Here is a 22,447-nt window from a genome sequence, read left to right on the forward strand (position 1 = left end):
TCAATCGATTTTTTATTTTGACATTATTAATTGATTAAATTTTTATAATCTTACTATTTGTATTTTTATTCAAAACGAAAAATCTATGTAGCGATAATTTTAATAAACACGTGTAAAGCATTCAAAATAGTTATTATGTATTTTCTTTTATTTTCATTTTGGATAAAGTATAAATTTATATTATACAAATGTAGATAGTTTAAATTTATTATTAATTTTTTAATTGATACAATTTTATCATTATATTTTTAACATTGCAACAAATTTTCTATCATAATTCAAATTTTAAGTAATTAAAATTTATTTAATAAAAATTTTATTATAAATTGTTTTAAAATTCAAAATTTAATTTTGAAAATGATATGATAGGAAAAAATATATAAAGAAGAAAAACTCCGAATTTACCTTTTTATTTTATTTATTTTCTTATTTTTTATTAAATATAATTTTACATCATTTCGAATATCTATTATTTTTAAAATATTTATATTTAAATCCATTTAATATCATAATATTTGAATCTGTTTAAATAATCGTTTAAATTTAATATTATTATTCAAATTTAAATCCATTTAAACAAGTACAATCTAATTAAATTTCTAAATCCATTAAAATATTCTTTTATTTAAATTTTTAATCAAAATATAAAACTTTAATTTAAAATTAAAATTCACTTTTAATTAATAATAAAATAAAAGTTATTTCTTAAGATTCAAAACATTTCACAAATATAAAATTTTATATGTTTTATATATATAAATGAATAGTAAATTTATATATAAATTCGAATATCTATTACTATTTATTAAAATTTAAACAAATTTAAATATTAGATATTTAAAGATACTATCCATATTTTACCCAAATTTATCATAATAGTAAATTTTTTATTGGAAGTCATTAATTATTTATAAAAAACTATCTAAGTTTGATATAAACAAATTAAATAATAATAAATATCTATTTATTTACTATTCATTATCATTTTGTAATCATCTGAATTTTACATTTTATTTTTTATTTCATCATGGCATTTTTTATTACACATAACATGACATTATACTTTTAAAGTTGACATCAACCTTTTTTCTACATAGTTTTTTAAGATTTTTTTAAATTATAATATAGTTTCTAATATAGTTTTTTATTGAATATTACACTTTATTTTTTATTTCATAATTTTTCTACATAATTTTACATTTTATTTTTTATTTCATCATGGCATTTTTTATTACACATAACATGACATTATACTTTTTAAGTTGACATCGACCTTTTTTCTACATAGTTTTTTAAGATTTTTTAAAATTATAATATAGTTTCTAATATAAATTTTTATTAAATATTTTTAATTATTTTAAAATAAAAAATATGGTGATCAGTTTGCTCTAAAATTAAAAAAAAAAATGTTACAATATTTAAAGGCAGGCATGTGTTACATGTCGCCCTAGAATACAGCCCAGAATAAAATGGTGATTCAAAGCCTTGGTCAAATTGGGTCATTGTCACCACTGTTTTAATCAGGCAGGCAGAGCTGATAAAATAAGAAGCATGAAACAAATCCATTTTCCGTGTTAGAATTAAGCAAGTCACAACAGGCTCCGCCTTTTTCCACCCAATTTTGTGCGACACATGTTTTAGCCTCTACACAATTGTAAAACTTGTCGGTATTTTGTATTTACCCATCTATAATATTAATTTTGTAGAAAATGAAAGGAAGTGAGTTGTTCACGTGATAATTTTTTATTTTTTATTAAATTTATTTTTATTTATTATTTTTTATTAAACAAATTTTATAAAAAAAGTCAACAAAAAAAAGATTCGTATTTAATTAATCTTGATTTGCACCAATCAAATTATATGTGTTTTTTAAAATTATTATTGGATTGAGATTTTTTGTTTAAAACGAGGTTGTGTTGGAAATATATTTAAGATGTTTTGCCTTGCCTCAAGTGTTCACGAGGTTTTTCATTCTTTTTTTATTTTTTAAATTTTTTTTAAAATTTTAATTTTTATTAAATAAATTTTATAATAAAAAATCAATTAAGATAAAAATTACAAAATAACCTAATAGGTTTCAATCTGTCTTGATCCACTTAATATGTTTTCTTTTAATTCAAGATAATTTGGTTGAATTTTTTTTTAATAAAGCTCAAGTTAGAATAAGAATTTGAGGATTATGCCTAGTTTTTTGTATATATAAAAAATATATTTTATTATTTACTTAATTCTATATTTATTTATAATTAAAAATATTATTTAATACCTTAATTTAATAAATTCACATACTATCCCATTTGATTTTTTTCATTTTCATTGTTTTTTAAAATTTTATTTATTAAATAAATTTTGTAAAGAAAAAATTAATTGATGTAAAAATGATAAAATAACTTTATATTTAATAGGTTTCGATTTAACATGATCCAATCAATATAATTTTTTAAAATAAGAATTAGGTTAAGTTTGATTTTTAAATTTATTTGGGTCAAGTTGGGATCGGGTTTGAAATGCTTTGCCCTGACCCTCATCGGGATATATATAAGAATATACTTTATTATTTATTTAATTTATATTTATATATTATATTAATAAAGATATTATTTAATATTTTAATTTAATAAAAATTATATTTATATATAATTAAGTTATAATTTATATTAAAATATAAATACACTTATATTTGTTTATATATTATCATCCATTAAAACTTGACATAAAAATTTTATTTCTCTCATATTTAAAACCTAATTTTTAAAAAAATAAAAAATAATTTCATGATGAAACATGAGTCTAATTCTAGTATACATTATTATTTCACTATCCATTGCTTTTTCTTGGTACCAACAAACGAGATTGAGTATCAATTAACCTTTAGGTTAGTTGGTAAGATATTGGAATAGGTGATTTGAAGTTGCGGGTTCAAATGAGATTATGCGATTATATATGTAATATATTTTTTCAAATAAGATCATGCACGTAATATTTTCTTTAGACAAATACATATAAGGGGAGAGAATTTAAAGGACAATTAAAACTTTTCCCAAAAAAAAAAAAAACTAAGTAGCCAACTTGATACCACCTAACTCATCATATTCTTCATTGAGCCTATATGCAATTCATAACAATAGCAAAAATGGATATGGAAGTATTAATGAACGAATTGACATTCACTTTATAAACCAAATGTTTGATTCTAAAATAAAGAAGTTGAAAAGAAAGAATATCATCCAATAATATCATATTCTGATTGATTAGCAACATGTCAATGATCATAGATCAATTTACAGAGAAAGCTACAAGGAGATTATCCAAATGAAGCTTAACCAACTAATAAAGATTAGCATAGTTTTAATTATCTAAAAAAAAAATATTAGCAATTTGGTTCATCAATATTCCATAGTCAACAGCATAGATGAACAATTACCTATTGCAATTTTGATCTTTTTCCCTCTCAACTATGCTACAACTTTTAGAAGTAAACCAAAAACCATTGACATAACAGGCTTAGTTTAACACAAGAATAATACTACTTTGTTCCCACCTCAATTAAGAATTTTCTCCATATATATTTATATAATATATATAAATATTTTGCTATATCAAGCAGAATTATAATTTGTATTGTATATTCATAGAAAAAAAAAAAAACAAGTCTCATTTTTAAATATTTTTATAATATTTTATGTTCGTATTAATTTTTATTATTTTATACTAAAAATGAATATATAAATATATGAAAAACTCTCTACCTCAAGTAATGAGACCAAGTTCTAGTAAATGTAGAGAAAAGTCAACAAATTCAGGGCCAAAATGGAAAATGTCAATGAATTCAAGGCCAAAATGGAATCCAAAATGAAAAAAGTCAACAAATTCTAGTAAATACAGAAAAAAGTCCATGAATTTATGGCCAAAATGGAAAAAATGGAATCCAAAATGCAAAAAGTCAACAAATTTAGAGCCAAGAAGGAAATTCTAGTAAATATAGAAAAAAGTCCACGAATTTAAGGCCAAAATGAAAAAAGTCAACGAATTCATGGCCAAAATGGAAAAAATGGAATCCAAAGTAGAAAAGTCAACGAATTTAGAGCCAAGATGAAAAAAATGAAAACGCTAGAGGAAAGGGTCAAACCTCCAACCTTATGGTTAACAGTCATACACTCTAACTAACTGAACTACTCTAGCTTTAATGGTATAAGTGTTAATGGTCCTTCTTATTATTCAATAATCAAAGCTAGGTACTTGTTTATTAAGTATGCATGGAAACTTTGTTATTGTGCTTATTTATTATTATGTTTGAGCCTTTAACTTTATACTTAAGAGGCTTTAAGAATCAATGAGATAATATTTTAGGTTGATGAATGTCTAACTTTTATCAATGTAATTGTTGCAGAAGGTAGTTTATGATAATGAGCAATAGAATTTCTTTTTCAAAAAAAAAACTTCATCTCTAAAGCAAAAGTTTCAAAAGTGAATTAACATTAAACACCTTTTAGTGCAAGGTTATCAAAAGAGTATAAAAAATTTAAAGTTAAGAAATTTGGATTAGTCAAACTTTAAAAGTTTAGTTCATGGGTTATATCTTTTAATTCGAAGCAAGACTCAAGCAAAGATGTTTAATGGTTACATAGCTGATAAAATCTTTTAAATTCCAATGGTCAAATAACAAGAATCTCTTCTTTAAAAAGACTAGTTATTATGTTATATTTACAATAATTAGCAACTCATCAAATTTTCAACATTCTCTTTTAACATTCACATTCTTATGATTCTTGCTTCAAAGGCTTCCATTTCTTTCCATTCTAAACCCAAAATCATATTCAATCAATGAACTAATATAAAAAGAAAAAATAAAAAGAAAGAAATTTACAAGGAAAAATATCCATCATGGCATCACCTGTCAAGACTTTTTCTTTTTCTTCATCAATTCCATGCAAAAGGAATGGTAACATGAAAAAAACTAAACTCCACGATCCTATGAGAAGAAGTTTCTATGGAAACCCTTTTACAAAGCAGTCTGTTATCATAAATCCCATAGCATTTAATCCCAACACTTTAAGTTATAGTCATTCAAGTTCAATTCTCTTTTATTTTTCTTTTATTTTCTTTTCTTTTAGAGATATTATTATCTATTTACTCAGGCTCAATGAAATTAGGGTATGAAATACAGAGAAAGTTAAGGCATTATTTTATTATTATTATTATTATTTTTAGGTTTTAAAGGTAATAAAGAAAATGAAGTTTGGCTTTGAAATTTTGTTACATTTTATGTTAGTTTTGTTACAAATATTAATATGCTTGGAGAATTCAGTCAATAATGTTTATCCATTTAAACACTTTGATTGAAAATTAATGAATCTGGTGTTACTTTTGTTTTTCGGGTTGTGAAAAAAATAGTCTTTTTGGATCACTTTTACTAATAGACTATACATTTTGTTCTTTTATATGTTTGGGTAGAAAAGACAAATTTTGTAACAAAATTTTTCAATCCTTTCATGGATATAACTGATGCTTGCCAAACATCAAAGTAAATCATGAATAAGATACTTTTGCTTTTAGTTGTTAATGTGTTGAACTTCAGTTGATGCTTTTTACATGCAACACAATGCTTATTGGTAATTTAAAATGTCGTGCATTTCACATTTGATAGAAAATTTTAATTATTTATAAATAAAATTAATTTTTGTATTAATTTATTCATATTTTAAATAATTGTGTTTAAATAGAAACAATTATCATATGACAAATGATCATAACTATTTAAATATAAATAGATTATTATTCATAAAGGTAATAATTATATAGAAGGTCATGATCATCTGAATAGAAGTTTATATCTGTTCATTCATTATAAATAAATCTTTTAGTATAACTATTTTTTTTACTTTTGATTGGAGAGTTTGAGATTTTATTGTATCATAAAAGCATAACTATCTTTAAAAAAGTATTTTTCACGCCTCAAAGTCAAAATTTTTTTATATTATTTCTCTTATCTTATTTATTTTTTTCTAATAATTTAAAGGCAATTATGATAAATTTATATTTCGTATAAGAAAGATACATAGAAAAGAAGATTTTATTGTATCATAAAAGCATAACTATCTTTAAAAAAGTATTTTTCACGCCTCAAAGTCAAAATTTTTTTATATTATTTCTCTTATCTTATTTATTTTTTCTAATAATTTAAAGGCAATTATGATAAATTTATATTTCGTATAAGAAAGATACATAGAAAAGAAATATGTATGATTTGGAGAAAAATATTAAAGGGGACTCAATGTGTCAAATGATTAATAATTTCATGAACCAAAATGTTAATTTTCATAAAGATCTTTATTAGAGGTATGTATTTTATTTTTTGCATAATTGTTGATAAGAAAATTAACCAAATGAGATAAATATGTTAATAATTAATTTTATTAGTGTGCATTGTCAAAACATAATATGCAAAATATTGATTACATTGTATAGTTTATGCATATATTGAAATTGGCTCCACAATTGGGTTTAATGAATTATATTATATCTATTTGAAAAATCAATGCTTATAAAGAATGAGATGAGAAATAGTCTGAAAACATAAAAGAGAAAGATATGAATTGATCTACAACTAAAAGAATTACTACTTGTTATCAAGAAATGAATTAAATTGGGTTCTAATGGAATGACCGATTATTTAATTGTCATGTATTGGTTATATATAAAATAGGCAAATTGTCCCATAGTTTCTATAAAAAATAATTGGAAATGGATAAAGGAATTTACCATGAAAAATTAGATGTAAGCGAAGAATATATGTAAAAAATAAATTTTGGCTACAAGATTAGTTCTATTTTTAAATCATGGCACCAAAATTGAGATAATAAGTTGAGTCAAGCTATTTGTATAGGTCTATGTTTGTTGGTTGTTTATAAATCAAAGGTTGATATATATTTTTTCTAAAATTTATTATTGGTTCAAATTTTGGCTACTGTTCAATTTTCATCAAAGCCAATTAAACTTAAATTGATGTATGTGAATAATTATTATTAAGATATGGTGTTTCATGGATTAATTGGTGGATAATAAATCAAATAATTGTTGTCATCAAAAACATCGACAATGTGTCATGTATTTTGCTTGTTGGGTGTATGACACTAGAAATAATTTTACAAAATAAAATTTTATTATGTACAATCACAAAAAAAAAGTTTAAGGTACAATTCAATTTGTGTTTGATGGTTAAAATAAGTAAGACAAATAAACTCAAGAATTTGGAATATAAATGTTCATGTTGTATAACTATAATTGATGAAATTGGCTTACAAAAGGTAGGAGATTAAAGAGATGCTTGTTTAAAAAGAAATTATCAAACTATTATAACTATGAGGTTTATAAAGGTCTGGATTTTGAAATATTATTCCCGTTAATAATAGCATTTATAAATTGTTTGAATTTATAATATAATAAGTTAGTGCAAGTTTATTATATGTAATGAATATAAAATGTTATGAAGAATTATGGCTGGTGGTAATGTAAAATACATTAAATATGTAGATCTATGACATTCCTATATTTTATAAATTTTATGTTAGTATCACTAACTAAATTTTGGCCAACAATTTAGGCTAATTAGATGATTGATTAAAAGAAAAGGTATATCATTAAAAATATTAAAGCATTTGTTAGTTACTAGCATTTTGAAATATGCTCATCAATGTCTAAATTAGTCATGTTTATAAATTAGAAAAGAACATGCAAATTCAATGTTCCAAAGGCACCGATACATGTATGCATTTAATTTCATTTTGTGATGGCTTTGAGAACATTGGTACAATTTACCATGTATTATGAAAATGAAATGAATGGGATGAAATTTTCTTTCTTATATGTTAAGAAAGATATGGACTATAGAGATAGAATGTCATAATCAAATTAATATATTACTGGTTCAAGATAATGAAGATATTTTTGCTTCTTGTATCTGAAAATATGACTTTTTGCAGACTATTAAAATGAAAAGTGAACAATTTTATGTGGTTTATAATAATTTCATGACAATGGCAAGGATGTGATTGATTATACACCAAATTAACACATGGGCTTAGATAATAATATTAGTTTGTGAAAACTGTAAGCCTTAAAGTTAACCAATCAATGATTTAACCAATGCAAATTCATCATGAGTTTTTACATGAAATATGAGTAGAACTCATATTAAAATTATTATTTATACTATTTTATGAAAATGATTCTTTGGATTCATGTTTCATGACTTGCATTGATATGGTGATCTAAATATGAACATATTGATCATAAAATGATTGTGAAAGTATTTGAAATTGGAGTTAAATATATTATGAACTCTTATTGTACATAGGCATATTGGTCCTATGAATAAAGTTTGAATTTATTAGATATCCAAAAATGTTATGATCAATTAAAAGTGGTAAATAATAGAAATATATAGGCTGTACAATGGTGGAGAAATAAAGTTCTTATAAAAATTTGAAATCAATTTTAGAGGTTTCAATAGTCATGAACTTGGAATTGGCCATTGAAAAATTAATATATGTAATGGAAAAGCTATGATAACATTTTAGATTGTTGGTTTTCACTAAAAGCTATCACTATAAATGAGATAACTTCAATAACCAAATCTACATGATTTGTAAGTATGATGTGGAGTATTATGGTTGGCTTAAAATAGCCATAAGCCAAAATTGATGCCGCAATTTTGATCGTATTGTGGTAATTTTTTGTTATGTATATGGTTTAATTCAAGAATTATATAAATGATTTATCATCTATTATATTTATATAGTGAAAATTTCAAAGATATTTACTTTAAAAGCCATGAGTAATTCAAAGATCTTGTGAATATGAAAACTTTTATAATAGCAAAAGAAATGCTATTTGATCCATTTAGGAGATGGTTTTGTTTATGGCAATAAAAAATTATTAGTAGTGTCTACGATGAAATAGATTCATAATAAGTATTTATGAATTGAAATAAAAAGTTTTAAAAAGAGACTATAAAAACATGATTATATTTGAAATATATTATTAAAGTAAACTTTTATATTGAATTAAAATATAAAAGTTTTGGAACTTTTATATAAATATTAAGATATTTACTAGTTATCTTTCGCTAAGGGTGGATTTGAAGGCTTCCTACTTAAAAAAAAAACCACAAAATAGTGAAAAGATAAATGAAATTAAAACTTAATTAAGTATATATGATATCTTAACAATTGAATGAGATATTCTTTAATAAAAAAATACATCTTTGCACATGATGAGGGTGATAAGAATCAAAAGAAACAAAAATGACCACCGTAGTATTATAAGATTTCAGTATAATTTTATAAGCAAATTATACAAGTTAATAAGTTTAGATACTTATTAAAGTAAAATCATAAAAAGTCCTTAAAAATATTAAAAGGACTAAAGTGATTTGGTTTATTCATTGAATTTATCCAATTGTACTAAAAGTATAATTGTATTAAGGATGTATAAAAATATGAAAATAAAATGGTTGAAATTTATGAGTATAGAATTGTGGTTACAACAAAAACCAACTATTTCTTAAAATGATAAAAAATGAGACAACAATGTCTAAAGCATATAAATGATATGTAAAATGAAAAGTTCACACATATTAGCCTAAAGTGATTATATTAGAGATTCAATTTCAAGTGGGGATAATTACCATAAAAGAAAATTGAATTTCAAGATATTTAGTTAGTAGTACTACAAGTAAAATGGATTTAAACCCTTACTATTAGATGCCAATAATAAGAACTTAACTTTAAATTAGTAACCTTTAATTACAAAGTTTAATAGGTAAAAATAAGTTATTGTTATATGCCTGTTAAGCACTAATAAAATCCATTCAAATTTTAAAAACTAGTATGATCCATTATATAGAGAAGATGAGTTTTTATACTCTTAATGAAATTTTAAATGTCTAAAGCAATGGAGACATAATGAAAATCCTACCTATATAAATATAGAAGTAGTGCCACTTCAACAACAAAAATTAGGGTCTTTCTTATAAAATGTTTATGAATATGATAAACACATGGTCATAATAATGCTAAAAACGGTTATAAACCTCTAACAAAAGAATAAATAAGTATTATATGTGTTATATCTTTAATTCTAACTTAGGAGTTAAAGTTTAATCTGCAGATACCATCAACTTTGTTAGAATTCTAAGATATATATATACATTAATTAAAAGTTTAGATTGATATATACTTTCTTGTATTCATAATACTTATTTGTAAAAAAAAGTTAAAAATTAAGCACAAATATTTCAAACTAGTGAGAGATTGTTGGTAGTTTAGAATGTGGTATATTTCACATTGGATAGAAAGATTTAATTACTTATGAATAAAATTAATACAAAATAAAATTAATTTTTGTATTAATTTTATTCATATTTTAAATAATTATGTTTGAATAAAAATAATTATCATATGATAAATGGTCATAACTATTTGAAAATAAATAAATTATTATTTATAAAAATCATGATTATACAGAAGGTCACAACCATATGAATAAAAGTTTATGTTTGCTCATTTATTATAAATAAATCTTTCAATATAACTATTTTCAGTACTTCTGATTAAAAAGTTTGAGACTTTATTGTATCCTAAATGCATAATTACTTTTAAAAAAGTATTTTTCATGCCTCAAAGCTAAATTTTTTTATATTATTTCTCTTCTCTTATTTATTTATTTTTTAACGCTGCTCACAAAAGGGTAAAGAAACCATTGCAGCCCATAGAGTAACTCTTGATCAACGACAAGTTTCAAGCCTTTTTTTGACATGTGGAGTAGTTCTTTATTGCACTAGATTGTCATCTAGTTTGCAAAACTAGATAATGCATTATGAGTCTTGGTTTGTTTCTCTCATTAACATAAACAAGTTTGCAACTATCTTCTTTACCTTTAAAACCATAAGTGATCCTCTGACAATCTTTATAATCCCATTTTCAACACAGTCATGTAGCCAAAACTGTCTAATTGTTCCAAAGACAATAGATTCTTTTTCAAGCCTTTTACATGTTATACTTCTTGAATAGTATAAATTGATCCATCATACATATTTAATTTGATGGTGCTAGGGCCAGCAATCTCTAAGGCATGATCATTTCTCATGAATACTGATCAATCGGAGATAGGTTCGTATGTGTGAAACCAATCCCAATGAAAAGTCATATACCATGGTGCTCCTAAATCTATAAATCGAACATTAGTTAGCAGATTTTAGTCCTTAAAAATTGATAAAGCACTGTTAATAGTAGTACAAAGTGTGAGATGATGTAAAAGATGATGTTAATGTTAGCACAAAATAGGAGATGATGCAAGGGATGATGTCAAATGTATTAACACAAAAGTCCACATCTTGCTACAAAAGTCTATATGTATTTAATGGTGCATGTGGAAAGAAAAAAAAATTTACCATTGGTGATGTCATTGGTGTTGTAATTGAAAAGGACTTTGAACTTATAAATAGGCTTGATTTGTGAAGAAAAAGATACATAAAAAAACTCATTCTTCATTTGTAAGAGAGCTTTTTAAAAAAGTTTTATGAGGTATTTTCTCCTAGTCTTTGAGTAAATATAATTATTCTCTCCTTAAAATAGAAAGTGGTTGTATTCCTATATTATTTCTCATAGTGAAATTTCTTGTATACTTAATCATGGACGTAGCCAAATTGGTGAATTGCATAAATTCTCATGTGCATCATTTTCACTATTATTCTGTCAACTCTTAGTTTAGTTGCATGTTGTCGTTTTCGCAAAAGCGCTCATTTCCCAACAAGTTATATCAGAGCAGTAAAGTTTAAAATTTTCATATACGACATTGTTTAATTATATAGTATTGTTCATAAAATATACCATTCACATATATTATACTATTCACGTATACCAAAAGTTAGTATTTTGGATAAATATATTCTATGTAGGTTTATCTAAGGAGGTTAGATTTTAAATGGGTCCACTCGTGACCCTTCTAATATTTTCTGAAAGCTTACTTAGTGAAATATTATTCATATGATACTACTTTTTATGTACGCTACAATTCGTTAATGAGACGATAGTAAATGAGCAAGTTGTATAAAAACTAATGGTGACAAAATACGAGATCGATGGGTTCCATGGAAATAATTTTTCATTATGGAAAATAAAGGCAATTTTGAGAAAACAAAATTATTTAGCAGTAATTAAAGGCAAGCTTGTGGAGATCACTAGTAATGCTAAATGAAACGAGATAGATGAAAATGTTGTTACTACTATTCATCTAGCATTAAGCAATGTAGTGTTATCTAATGTAAAAGAAAAAAAGACTACAAAGAAAATATGGGATATTCTAACAAAATTGTATGAGGTAAGTCATTACATAACAAAATCTTCTTAAAACGAAGACTTTATATTCTTCGAATGTCAAAACCTAAATTGATAATTGATCATGTCAACACATTAAATGCTCTATTTTCATAGCTCATTATGTTGGGTCAAAAAATAAACCAAAATGAATGTGCAAAACTTCTATTTCAAAGTCTACCATATTAGTATGATCAACTTGTTATTAATTTTATAAATAATGTACTTTCAAACTATCTAGTATTTAAAGATGTTACGATGTTATTCTAGAAGAGGAAAATAGTCATAAGAAAAAGAAGACATAGTAAGTAGGCAAAGGCATCGGTGTCAAGGGGAAAATCAATGATGTGTGGCCCTAGTAAGAGTAAAAAACAAGTTAGATCACAATATAAAAGTAAGAAAAACATGAAATGTCATTATGGTAGCAAAAAAAGGCACTCCAAAAAGGATTATTATTATAAAAATATTGTAGAGAATACCTCTAGGTCATTAAAACCTTAGGGATGTGTCGCAAACACTTCAAATGAAGAAAAATTCCTTTATAACGTAGCAATAACAATTTTTAATGATAGAAATTAGCTCACTGATGTTTGATTAATGGATTTGGGAGCATTATAGCATATAACTTCTCATTAGGATTGGTTTAACACATACGAACCTATCTCTGATGGATCGGTGTTAATAAGAAATAATCATGCCTTATAGATTGTTGGCATTAACACCATCAAATTAAAAGTGTATAATAGGTCAATTCATACTATTCAAGAATTACGATATGTGAAGGGCTTGAAAAAGAATCTATTATCTTTGGGATAATTAAACAGTCTTGGCTGTAAGACTCGTGTTGAAAATGAGATTATGAAAAGTGTCTAAGGATTAAACTTGTTTATGTTAATGAGAGAAACAAACCAAGACGTAGAGACAACTATTGCATCAATCAATTCTACAGAAAAGATGACAATGAAGTGGCATAAAAAATGAGGTCATATGTCAAAGAAAGGCTTGAAAATTCTCATTAATCAAGAGTTACTCCATAAGCTTACAAAAGTTTCTTTACCCTTATGTAAACATTATGTTACATATAAATAACATCGACTGAAATTTAGCACATCAATAACTAAAAGTAAAAGTATCTTCGACCAAATTCATTCCAATGTTTGGCAAGCACTGATTATATCTATGAAAGATGCAAAATTATTTTTATCATTCATTAATGACTTCTCCATGAGATATTAGGTATATTTAATCAAAAAGAAAGTAGTTGTGTTTTTGGTCTATAAAGCCTTTAAAGTAAGAATAGAGCTTATATTTGAAAAAAAGATCAAATGTTTAAGGACTGATAATGAAAGAAAATATACCAACCAAGAATTTGATGAATTATATCAAAACGAAAGAATAAAAAGGCAATTCACAATGCCATACACACCATAACAAAATGAGTGGTTGAGTGGATGAACTGAACACTATTGGAAAGAGCCAGAGCAATGTTAAGGGCTACAAGACTAGCCAAGTTATTTTGGGTAAAAGCGATCAAAATCGCATGTTATGTGCTCAATCAATGTCCATCAATTGCAATCAATCTAAAAACACTAATGGAGATACGGCTGGTAAACCAACAGTTATTCTCACTTGTATATATTTGAGAGTCATATATACATAATGTACGATTCTCAATAAATCACTAAACTAGATTTAAAATCCAAAAAGTATTTATTCTTAGGATATGTTAATGGAATTAAGAGGTATCATCTATAGGATCCTATTAGCCACAAAGTTGTCATTAGCATATATGTAATATTTGTAAAAGATAAGGTAAAGGAAAATGAAAGCACTACAATAAAGATTACATCAATTTAAGTGAAAGATATTCAAAATCGAAAAGATTCAGACTCTTCTGAAGCTATATTAGAGGTTGAAGCATAAGAATAAGTTAAGGCTAAAGTTCTTAATGTTCATCGATCAACTGGTGAGAGAAAACCACTGGATTGGCTTTCATAATACATTACTGAGAGTAATATTGCATGCTATCTTTTAATAGAAAATAAAGAGCTATCAACTTTTCAAGTGGCTACCTAAAACCTAAATATATCCTTATAGATGACAGTAAGCAAGAGAATATTAAAGCCTTATATAAGAATAAGACATTGGATCTTGTTCCACTACCCCAATAAAAGAAGGCCATTGAAAACAAATGGGTCTATAAGATCAAACTTGATAGTAATGACCAAATGAAACATTATCATGCAAGATTAATGGTAAAAAGATATGTTCAAAAAGAAGGTATTGACTTTAATGAAATATTTTCACCGATGGTATGGCTTACAATAATTAGAGTAGTTTTGGCCATATGTTACATTTGATCTTCACTTAGAGCAACTAGATGTAAAGACTATATTTCTTCATGAAAAACTAAAAGAAGAAATTTATATGCTCAAACTAAAAGGTTTTGTCAAAATAGGCAAAGAGAACTTGGTTTGTAGGTTGAAAATATCTATACGATCTTAAACAGGTGCCAAGATGTTGGTATAAGAGATTTTATTCTTTCATGACAAGTTTTAGGTATAATAGACTCAGTTCAGACTATTGTATGTAATACAAAAGATTTGATGAAAATGATTTTATCATCCTGTAGTTGTAAATTAATAACATGTTAGTTGTAGGTGCCAATAGAGATTAAGTTAAAGAATTAAAAACACAATTGGCTAGGGAGTTAGACATGAGTGACTTGGGGCTTGCAAATAAGATTTTAGGGATACAAATTCACCAAGATAGAAATAATAAGAAGATTTAGCTTTCTTAGAAAAACCATTTGAAGAAAATCTTGCACCACTTTAACATGCAAAATTGTAAGCCAATTTTTACTTCACTTCTTATTATTTTCAAGTTATCCTCAAGTATGTCTCCTAGCAATGAAGCAGAAAGGATGGAGATATCTTAAGTATTGTAGCATTAGTAATGGGAAGTTTAATGTTCACCATGATATGTACAATACCAGACATTGCACAAATAATAGGAGTGGTTAGTCGATACATGGGAAATCCTGGTAGAAAGCATTGGAATACTATTAAGAGGATCTTAAGATACATCAAGGGTACCTCTAATATTGCATTATATTATAGAGGATCAAAATTTACTATCGAGGGTTATATTGATTCAAACTTTGCGGGTGACCTTAATAAGAAAAAACCCACTATAGGTGATTTGTTCACAATTACAAGAGCTATTAGTGAGGTTTCAAAACTTCATACTATTGTTACATTGTCCATAATAGAAGCTGAATACATTGCAACTACACAAGCTTGTAAAGAAGCAATTTGGATAAAAAGACTCGGGCACAAACAAGAAAAAATTCTCTTGTATTATGATAGTCAAAGTTTTTTGCACATTACAAGAAATCCATCTTTTTCATTCCAAAACAAAGCACATAGATGTTCAATATCATTGCATTCGAGAAGTGGTAAAAGATGGAAGCATGGAAATGAAAAAGATTCACACAAAGGAAAACCTCTTAAATGCTTTGACCAAACCAATCAACAACTACAAGTACATATGGTGCAAATACTCGTATAGCCTAAAAAAAATGTAAGAAACATGAAGATGACAATTATAAAAAGGATGGATCACAAGGGTGTGAAGACATGACTAAATCATAGTTTTCAGGTGGGAGATTCTTAATATTAGCTTAAAGTGGGAGATGATGCAAGGGATAATGTTAATGTTAGCACAAAATGGGATATGATGTAAAAGATTATGTCAAATGTATTAACACAAAAGTCCAACTCTTATTATAAAACTCTATATGTATTTAATGGTGCATGTGAAAAGAAAAATTTTTTTGCCATTGATGCAATTAAAAGGGATTTGAAACTTATAAATAAACTTAATTTGTGATGAGAAAAACAAAAAAAAAATCACATTTTTTTTCTATAAAAAAACTTTTTAAAATAGAATTTTATGAGGTGTTTTCTCTTAGCTTTTGAGGGAGTATTGTTCTCTCCTTAGAGTAAAGAGTGGCCGATATCTAATAGATTTATGAGTTTTTATAGAAAGCTTTTAAGGCGATATTTAATAGATTTAATTTAATTGATTAAAATTAAAAAATAATATTTTGTAAGTTTAGAGTTCAAATCTTAATATTTATAATTTTTTTATTATTTCTAAATCATAATTTTAAATTTTAAATCTATTAAATATCATTTTTTTTAAATAATTGTGTGCATAAATTACATTAACTAGGTTTGAAAAATAAGATTTTTTAACGGCTAAAGGACTCCTCTCCCTCCCTTGCGTACACGGAATTATTAGTGTTTAGTGAGTAATAAGTCTAACCACGTGCCCATGTTCTTAACGTGAGACATGCTAAAATTTTCTTCATTGGAATCTTCATGTCCTCATGCGAAGAAAATGCATAAAAATCCAGAAAGTCCATATCACTCTTTTTGCATGAATCACAGAACAAAGTTTAAAAAAGCAGTCAGGCCCATCAAATCGGATGTAAAATTAATTTTTATTTTAAAAATTAAAATTAATTTTATATTTAAGCTTTAATGATCTATTTGCTTATAAATAAATAAATAAATAATAAAATTTGAATGTTGATTAAATTGTTAAAATAAAAGAATAAAAAATGTTACATATGTATAAATATTATAGGTAAGAGACTTTGAGAGAATATAATAATTTATCATCTTGGTAAGCATTTGGTATGATGTCATATTAATTGCCAGCATAACACATTAATAGAGACAAAAACACAAAAAATAAGGAGATTTAAAAAAAAAAAAAAAAAAAACTCTACTCGTTCTTATTATATCGTAATAAGACTCATTACATACTTTTAAATTAATCATATATATATATATATGTATACGTGTGTGAAACAAAAAAAAATATAAAAAAGATATAATTACTCTTGTAAAATGTTATTGAAATAATTTGGTGATATATTATTTTAAAAAAATAGATTGATATATATATATATATATTAAAATAGATAAATATTATTCTCTCTATCTTAAATTATTTGAGGGATATTAATTTTTACAGAATTTTAAAAAAGTTGATTTTAATATATTTAATATTAAAATTAAAAATTTTTTAAAATTAAAATTTCATAATTTTTAAAATCAAAAAGTAAAAAAATTTATAAAATATAATTTTAAAATATAAAAAAAAAGTTTTAAATATTAAAAAAAAGCATAATTTTAAGATATCAAAAAAAAAAAAGATAAGAGTATAAGAATAGGAAATATTATAGAATTTTTTTATAATAATTAGTAGCAAAAAAAAGAAAAAGATATTTTGAAATTTTAAGATTCTTTTCTTAGGTTAAAAAAAATAAGTTTAATTTTATTTAAGTTGTTTTTAACTAATAATTTTATTTCTTTTTACATATAATAAGTTGCCAAAGAAAATAAGAGACGTAGGCCCACCTGAGAGGTCTTTCCAGTCATTCGGGAACTACTACTAATAGCCACAAAAATCCCAACCGCACACCGCTCTCCCGCGCACATTAGCAACTGAAAGCTCCCCCGATCTAATTTACGCTCCCCTGGTTACGCTACCAAACAACCATCCCACCGCCTCTCCTCGCTAGTTGCTTCTTCTCTCTTCTCTCCATAGCATAATTTACAAAATCCCCAAAAAAAAAAAAAGGAAAGAAAAAATATTTTCCCATTCTTGACTCAACCCAGAAAAGCTGTTAAAAATCATTTAAATTCTTTATTTCTCTAAAAAGTGAAAACTAAAATTTTAATGCAGAGAAATAAAGGCAAAAGAAAATGGCTTATCTACAGATTTTGAACCCTGTTTTCTCTTCCATTTCCATTTCCCAGTCAAATTTTCCAGGAAAATTTGATTTCAGGAGGAAACTTCTCAACTTTAATAGATGTAGAAGCTTCAGGTCTTTGGACAGCAAAAGATCTAGAATTTATTGTGCCACTCAAGAAGGTGACAACAACAGCAATGGTATGTATGTTCTTCAATTACTATAGTTTTATTCATTTTAATTGCATCTTTTATGCTACTTTCATTTCCAAAAATCTGAATCTTCAAAAGAAAAATTGAAAAGCTTTGAGAAATTATGAAGAATGCATTGAAAAGATGAAACAGTTATAGTTTCAAAAGTTTGCTATTTTTGTGTTTAATCCTTTTTTTTTTTTTTTTTGAGTAGGTGAAGAGCCTCCTGAGTCACTGTTTGTGAAGGAGTTGAAGAGAAGGGGGATGACACCCGCTTCATTGCTCGAGGATGCCAAAAAAATCAATCATGGATTGGATGAGGAGATGAAAGTACGGGAAGAAGCGGGAAGTTTCTCCAAAAGGAATGCCGTCTCAACTGAATTTGAGAAAAGCTTATCTAATCAAAGGGAGCGTTCCATGGAATTGAATAGTGAAGGCCTTGAGGTTCATTGATTTTGCTCAATGATTTTGCTCAATGATTTTGCATGTTATAAACTGATAACTTTCTTGCTTTTGTTGACTTCAAATCTTAACCACAATATTTTTTAAAAGATTTTGTTGAACTTCTTTTCTTTCCTGTGCAATACCATGTTTCATCCTGCTAATGAAACTTGACTGTTAGTTATTCTAAATTTTTTTTTTTATTACAATCCTACAATTATACAATCACAATAAAGAATTACATAGTGGTCTACCACTTATGAGTGTGAGCTTCCTATACACAATTCTGAATTGTAATTAGTTAATGGTAGTATAATGATTTTAGTTGATATGCACCGATTGGTGATTGTACTTCAGCACAATTATTATGTACCGCATGAATTGTAATGGTAGCTTCATAATCTTAACAAGCTAGATTTAGAGGGTGATCTAGACTTGTTTCCTTGATTGAATTTTGAAGGAAAAAGAGAAACAACTTTACCTCGGTGGTTCACTTACATTTTCAGTGCTGTTATCAAACATTTTAGAAGAAGAAACAAAAATTCTTCATCTTCCTTTGGAGATTGTCATAGAACCAATAGCCACTTACTCTCTTTGTTTGTACTTTCCGCTGCAATGAACTTGATTTTATCTTTGTTCTGTTTAGTTGAGCAGTTTTTTTTTATTGACCCAATATTTCTCATCTCTTATTAATTTCTTCAAATATAACTAACTGTTTTATGGTCAAGAGCCCCTTTAATATTTATTTCAGTTCATGTGTGTTTATTTATTTATTTTGGTGGTTCATTCATTTCAGTGTGGATGAGCTAATCTCTCTTTTACTTCAAGCCACGTGCATGTTTGTCTGCATTTAATTTGTGTATTTGTGAATGCAAGCACATGTGAGACGAGAAATGAACTTATATTTTTATTATTCAGGGGCTAGTTCCGCGGGGTAAACTGTTATTAACAATTGGAGGAACTTTCTTCCTCGGCTTTTGGCCTTTGATCCTTTCAACAATAGCATTCTTTTCTGCTCTCTACCTTGTAAGCTTCCGTTTCTTTCACTCTTGGATTTTGACTTTTGGAAGTTAACTTATAAAAAAAAAAACTCACTGTTATCATGGGCTGTGCTGTCAATAAGCCATTACAGTGACTCCTTTGAGCTTAAAGGAAAATCCCATCCTCAAAAAGGAAAAACAAAAAGAAAATAGATTATGCATTCTCTTTTTCATATTGGTTCAAGCATTATTATTGCATTAAGAAGTTGCTGGGGAAAGGTTTAAGCCCAGCGTATTTTTACTGTTCTTATTACCTTGAACTATTATCATCCTACTTCTTCGTTGACTGCAATATCATATCTGCTATTTTACTTGCTGCCTTTTTTTTTTTGTTTGTGGATTTGCATTAGAAGGATTTGAAATAATCTTTCACATAACGATGATGATGATGATTGCAGATGCTTTTTGTACGGCTTTGTGTTTTACAAAGGCTATATGCTGATAATTTTTCCTTTGGCAGTATTTTGGACCATCTTTCGTTCATGACGCGACTAAGGCTCCCATATCACCACCTCCATACATCGACCCTTATGCGCTTCTGGACGATGAAAGGATTTCTGAAACAGCCCCTCGTCTAAATTGAAGGACAACAAGTGTTCTAAATACAAGAAAATTCTTAAGACTTAAATTACAGGTTTATTTAGCATATTTCCTTCACCTCCTGTAATTTTTTTTTTCTTTTGGTATATCCTATATCAGCAGGAACTTGTCGCTCCCGTTGAAGGCTCAATGTCTTTCATACTGTTTTACAGATTCCTTGCCAAATTGGCTTCAAATATAGATTTTTATTGTGGGAAACTTTGAGGGAAGGAGATTGAATCGGAAGATGAAGGAGAGAGTAAACCGTTGGTTCCATTAATTTAATTGTAAAAATATGAAAAAAAAAAAAAAAAGTGAAAACCGATTTAACTGATTTAATTTATATAAAAATCGAATCAACCGGTAAAAAAATTGAAAATCAACATATACAGAAGTCAGTTAAGTTTTTCTCAACCTTTTTCTTTGGACAGTGATTTAGTTAAGCAATTAAAAAAGTCTAAAATTAAATAATTAAAATTCTTTTGAAAACAAGATTAATTATTATTACATTTAAAAATTAGTTAAATAAAATTTATTTCATTTATTCTCTTTTAAATACACAATGTTCTTACCTTATATAAATAAATTGCAATTAATTTCGTTAATAATATAAATGAATTAAAATTTTAAATAAAAAATTAATTACTAGTAAATATATTTTCACATCTTCTAATTAGACATTAGAATATATATTTTTTTCTTTTTAAGTACTCTAACATACATTATTATAAAATATTATTAATTTATTAAATGATGTTTTAATACATTTTATAAATTATTTTCATTACTTCTATTTTTAGTTTTTAGTCAACTTATTATAATATATGTTAAATACCTTAAACACCTTATTAATCTTATATGTTATATAAATATATAAAAACTAAAACTTTTGACCAAAAAAAAAATCTAATATGAATGACCTATAATATTGACATATGAATGGTTTTAAAAAATCATCATGTTAGATGTAACCTCTAATAAATACATTTTAATAATTAAAAAATTAAATTATTAAATACATTTATTTTTTAATTATTTAACTTAAATCATTTTGAATAAAATTTTTTATAAAAGAAATAAAACTTTAATTGCCATAATTAATCCATAGAATAATTTTGTATAAGACTTTTTTTTTTTAATTATAAACACTTAACATGTTAGATAAATAATTAAATAACCTGTAATAATTGCTTAATAAAAAATTCTTATAATCATTCACCCACCCATTTCGTATGTCCTATCCCTAAAAAAAGGTTGTATAAAAAATAATTAATGCAAATATTATTTTAGGATTAAAAGACTAAATTAATTACGTTTAATTATTTCTATTAATGTATTGTGAAATAAATTAATTTGATTTAAAATTTATATTTATTTTTTTACATTTTTAATTGACATATATTTACACGTGTGAAATAAATAAAAAATTAATTTTCATTCTTTATATTTTGCAGAAGACATTAATTTAAATTACAAAATAATTTAATTTTCCTTCTAAAGGGAATCTTCTCTAATTATTATATTCAACATCTCTATTTAAAATGAAAAAAAATTGATTGCCATTAAAGAATCTCTTAATTGTGGTGTATTAATTGCTAATAACTATGATATTATAATTAATCTTCTCTAATTATTATACTTTTATGAATGTCCAAAAGAGTACAAGCTTTAAAACTATCGATATTTTTGTCCTTATGTGAAATAGTTTGTCACATGACTTTGTGTTTCGAAATTCTTATAAATTAATTACATTTATATTTTATTATTTATCTTAAATCACTCTCAATTAAATTAATAAATTCATATTAAAAGCAATAAAACTTTAATTACCATCATCAAAGAATAATTTTGTAACCTCTTTTTTCAATTGTAAATATTCAACTCTTAAATTATATTTATATAAAAAAAAATTCAGTTGCCAATTTTTTAACCTATGATCTATTTATTCACTGCATCATTTAAACAATATTATATATAAATGTTTAATATGTATATATATATATATATATTATTTTAAAATAATTAATATACGATTAAATTAATTAAAATTAA

The 22,447-nt window shown here is 25.3% G+C and overlaps 1 protein-coding gene across 3 annotated transcripts; it reads left to right on the forward strand.

Annotated features, from left to right (window-relative positions):
- The first annotated feature begins 18,005 nt into the window (after nt 1-18,005).
- Nucleotides 18,006-20,567, forward strand: LOC111298680 (tubulin alpha-6 chain). Of its 3 annotated transcripts, none has more exons than XM_089745405.1 (4): nt 18,006-18,344; nt 18,550-18,779; nt 19,695-19,802; nt 20,277-20,567. In XM_089745405.1, exons 1-4 carry the CDS (start codon nt 18,158-18,160, stop codon nt 20,397-20,399), a joined length of 648 nt encoding a protein of 215 aa, XP_089601531.1. In that variant the 5' UTR covers nt 18,006-18,157; the 3' UTR covers nt 20,400-20,567. The 3 variants fall into 3 exon arrangements, with proteins under 3 accessions (XP_089601531.1, XP_089601532.1, XP_022749139.2); XM_022893404.2 differs by having other exon boundaries at nt 18,015-18,344; nt 18,556-18,779; XM_089745406.1 differs by lacking the exon at nt 19,695-19,802 and having other exon boundaries at nt 18,008-18,344.
- The last annotated feature ends 1,880 nt before the right edge of the window (nt 20,568-22,447 follow it).

This window comes from Durio zibethinus, chromosome 16, assembly GCF_047325235.1.
Source record: "Durio zibethinus cultivar Kanyao isolate XHJ-2024 chromosome 16, ASM4732523v1, whole genome shotgun sequence".
Taxonomy (NCBI): domain Eukaryota; kingdom Viridiplantae; phylum Streptophyta; class Magnoliopsida; order Malvales; family Malvaceae; genus Durio; species Durio zibethinus.

Excerpts from the sequence above, each read along its gene's own strand:
- LOC111298680 (XM_089745405.1), top strand. The coding sequence starts at position 18,158 with ATGGCTTATCTACAGATTTTGAACCCTGTTTTCTCTTCCATTTCCATT. Across the intron at positions 18,345-18,549 it reads AGGTGACAACAACAGCAATG|GTGAAGAGCCTCCTGAGTCA; the intron begins GTATGTATGTTC and ends TTTTTTGAGTAG. Across the intron at positions 19,803-20,276 it reads TCTTTTCTGCTCTCTACCTT|TATTTTGGACCATCTTTCGT; the intron begins GTAAGCTTCCGT and ends TTCCTTTGGCAG.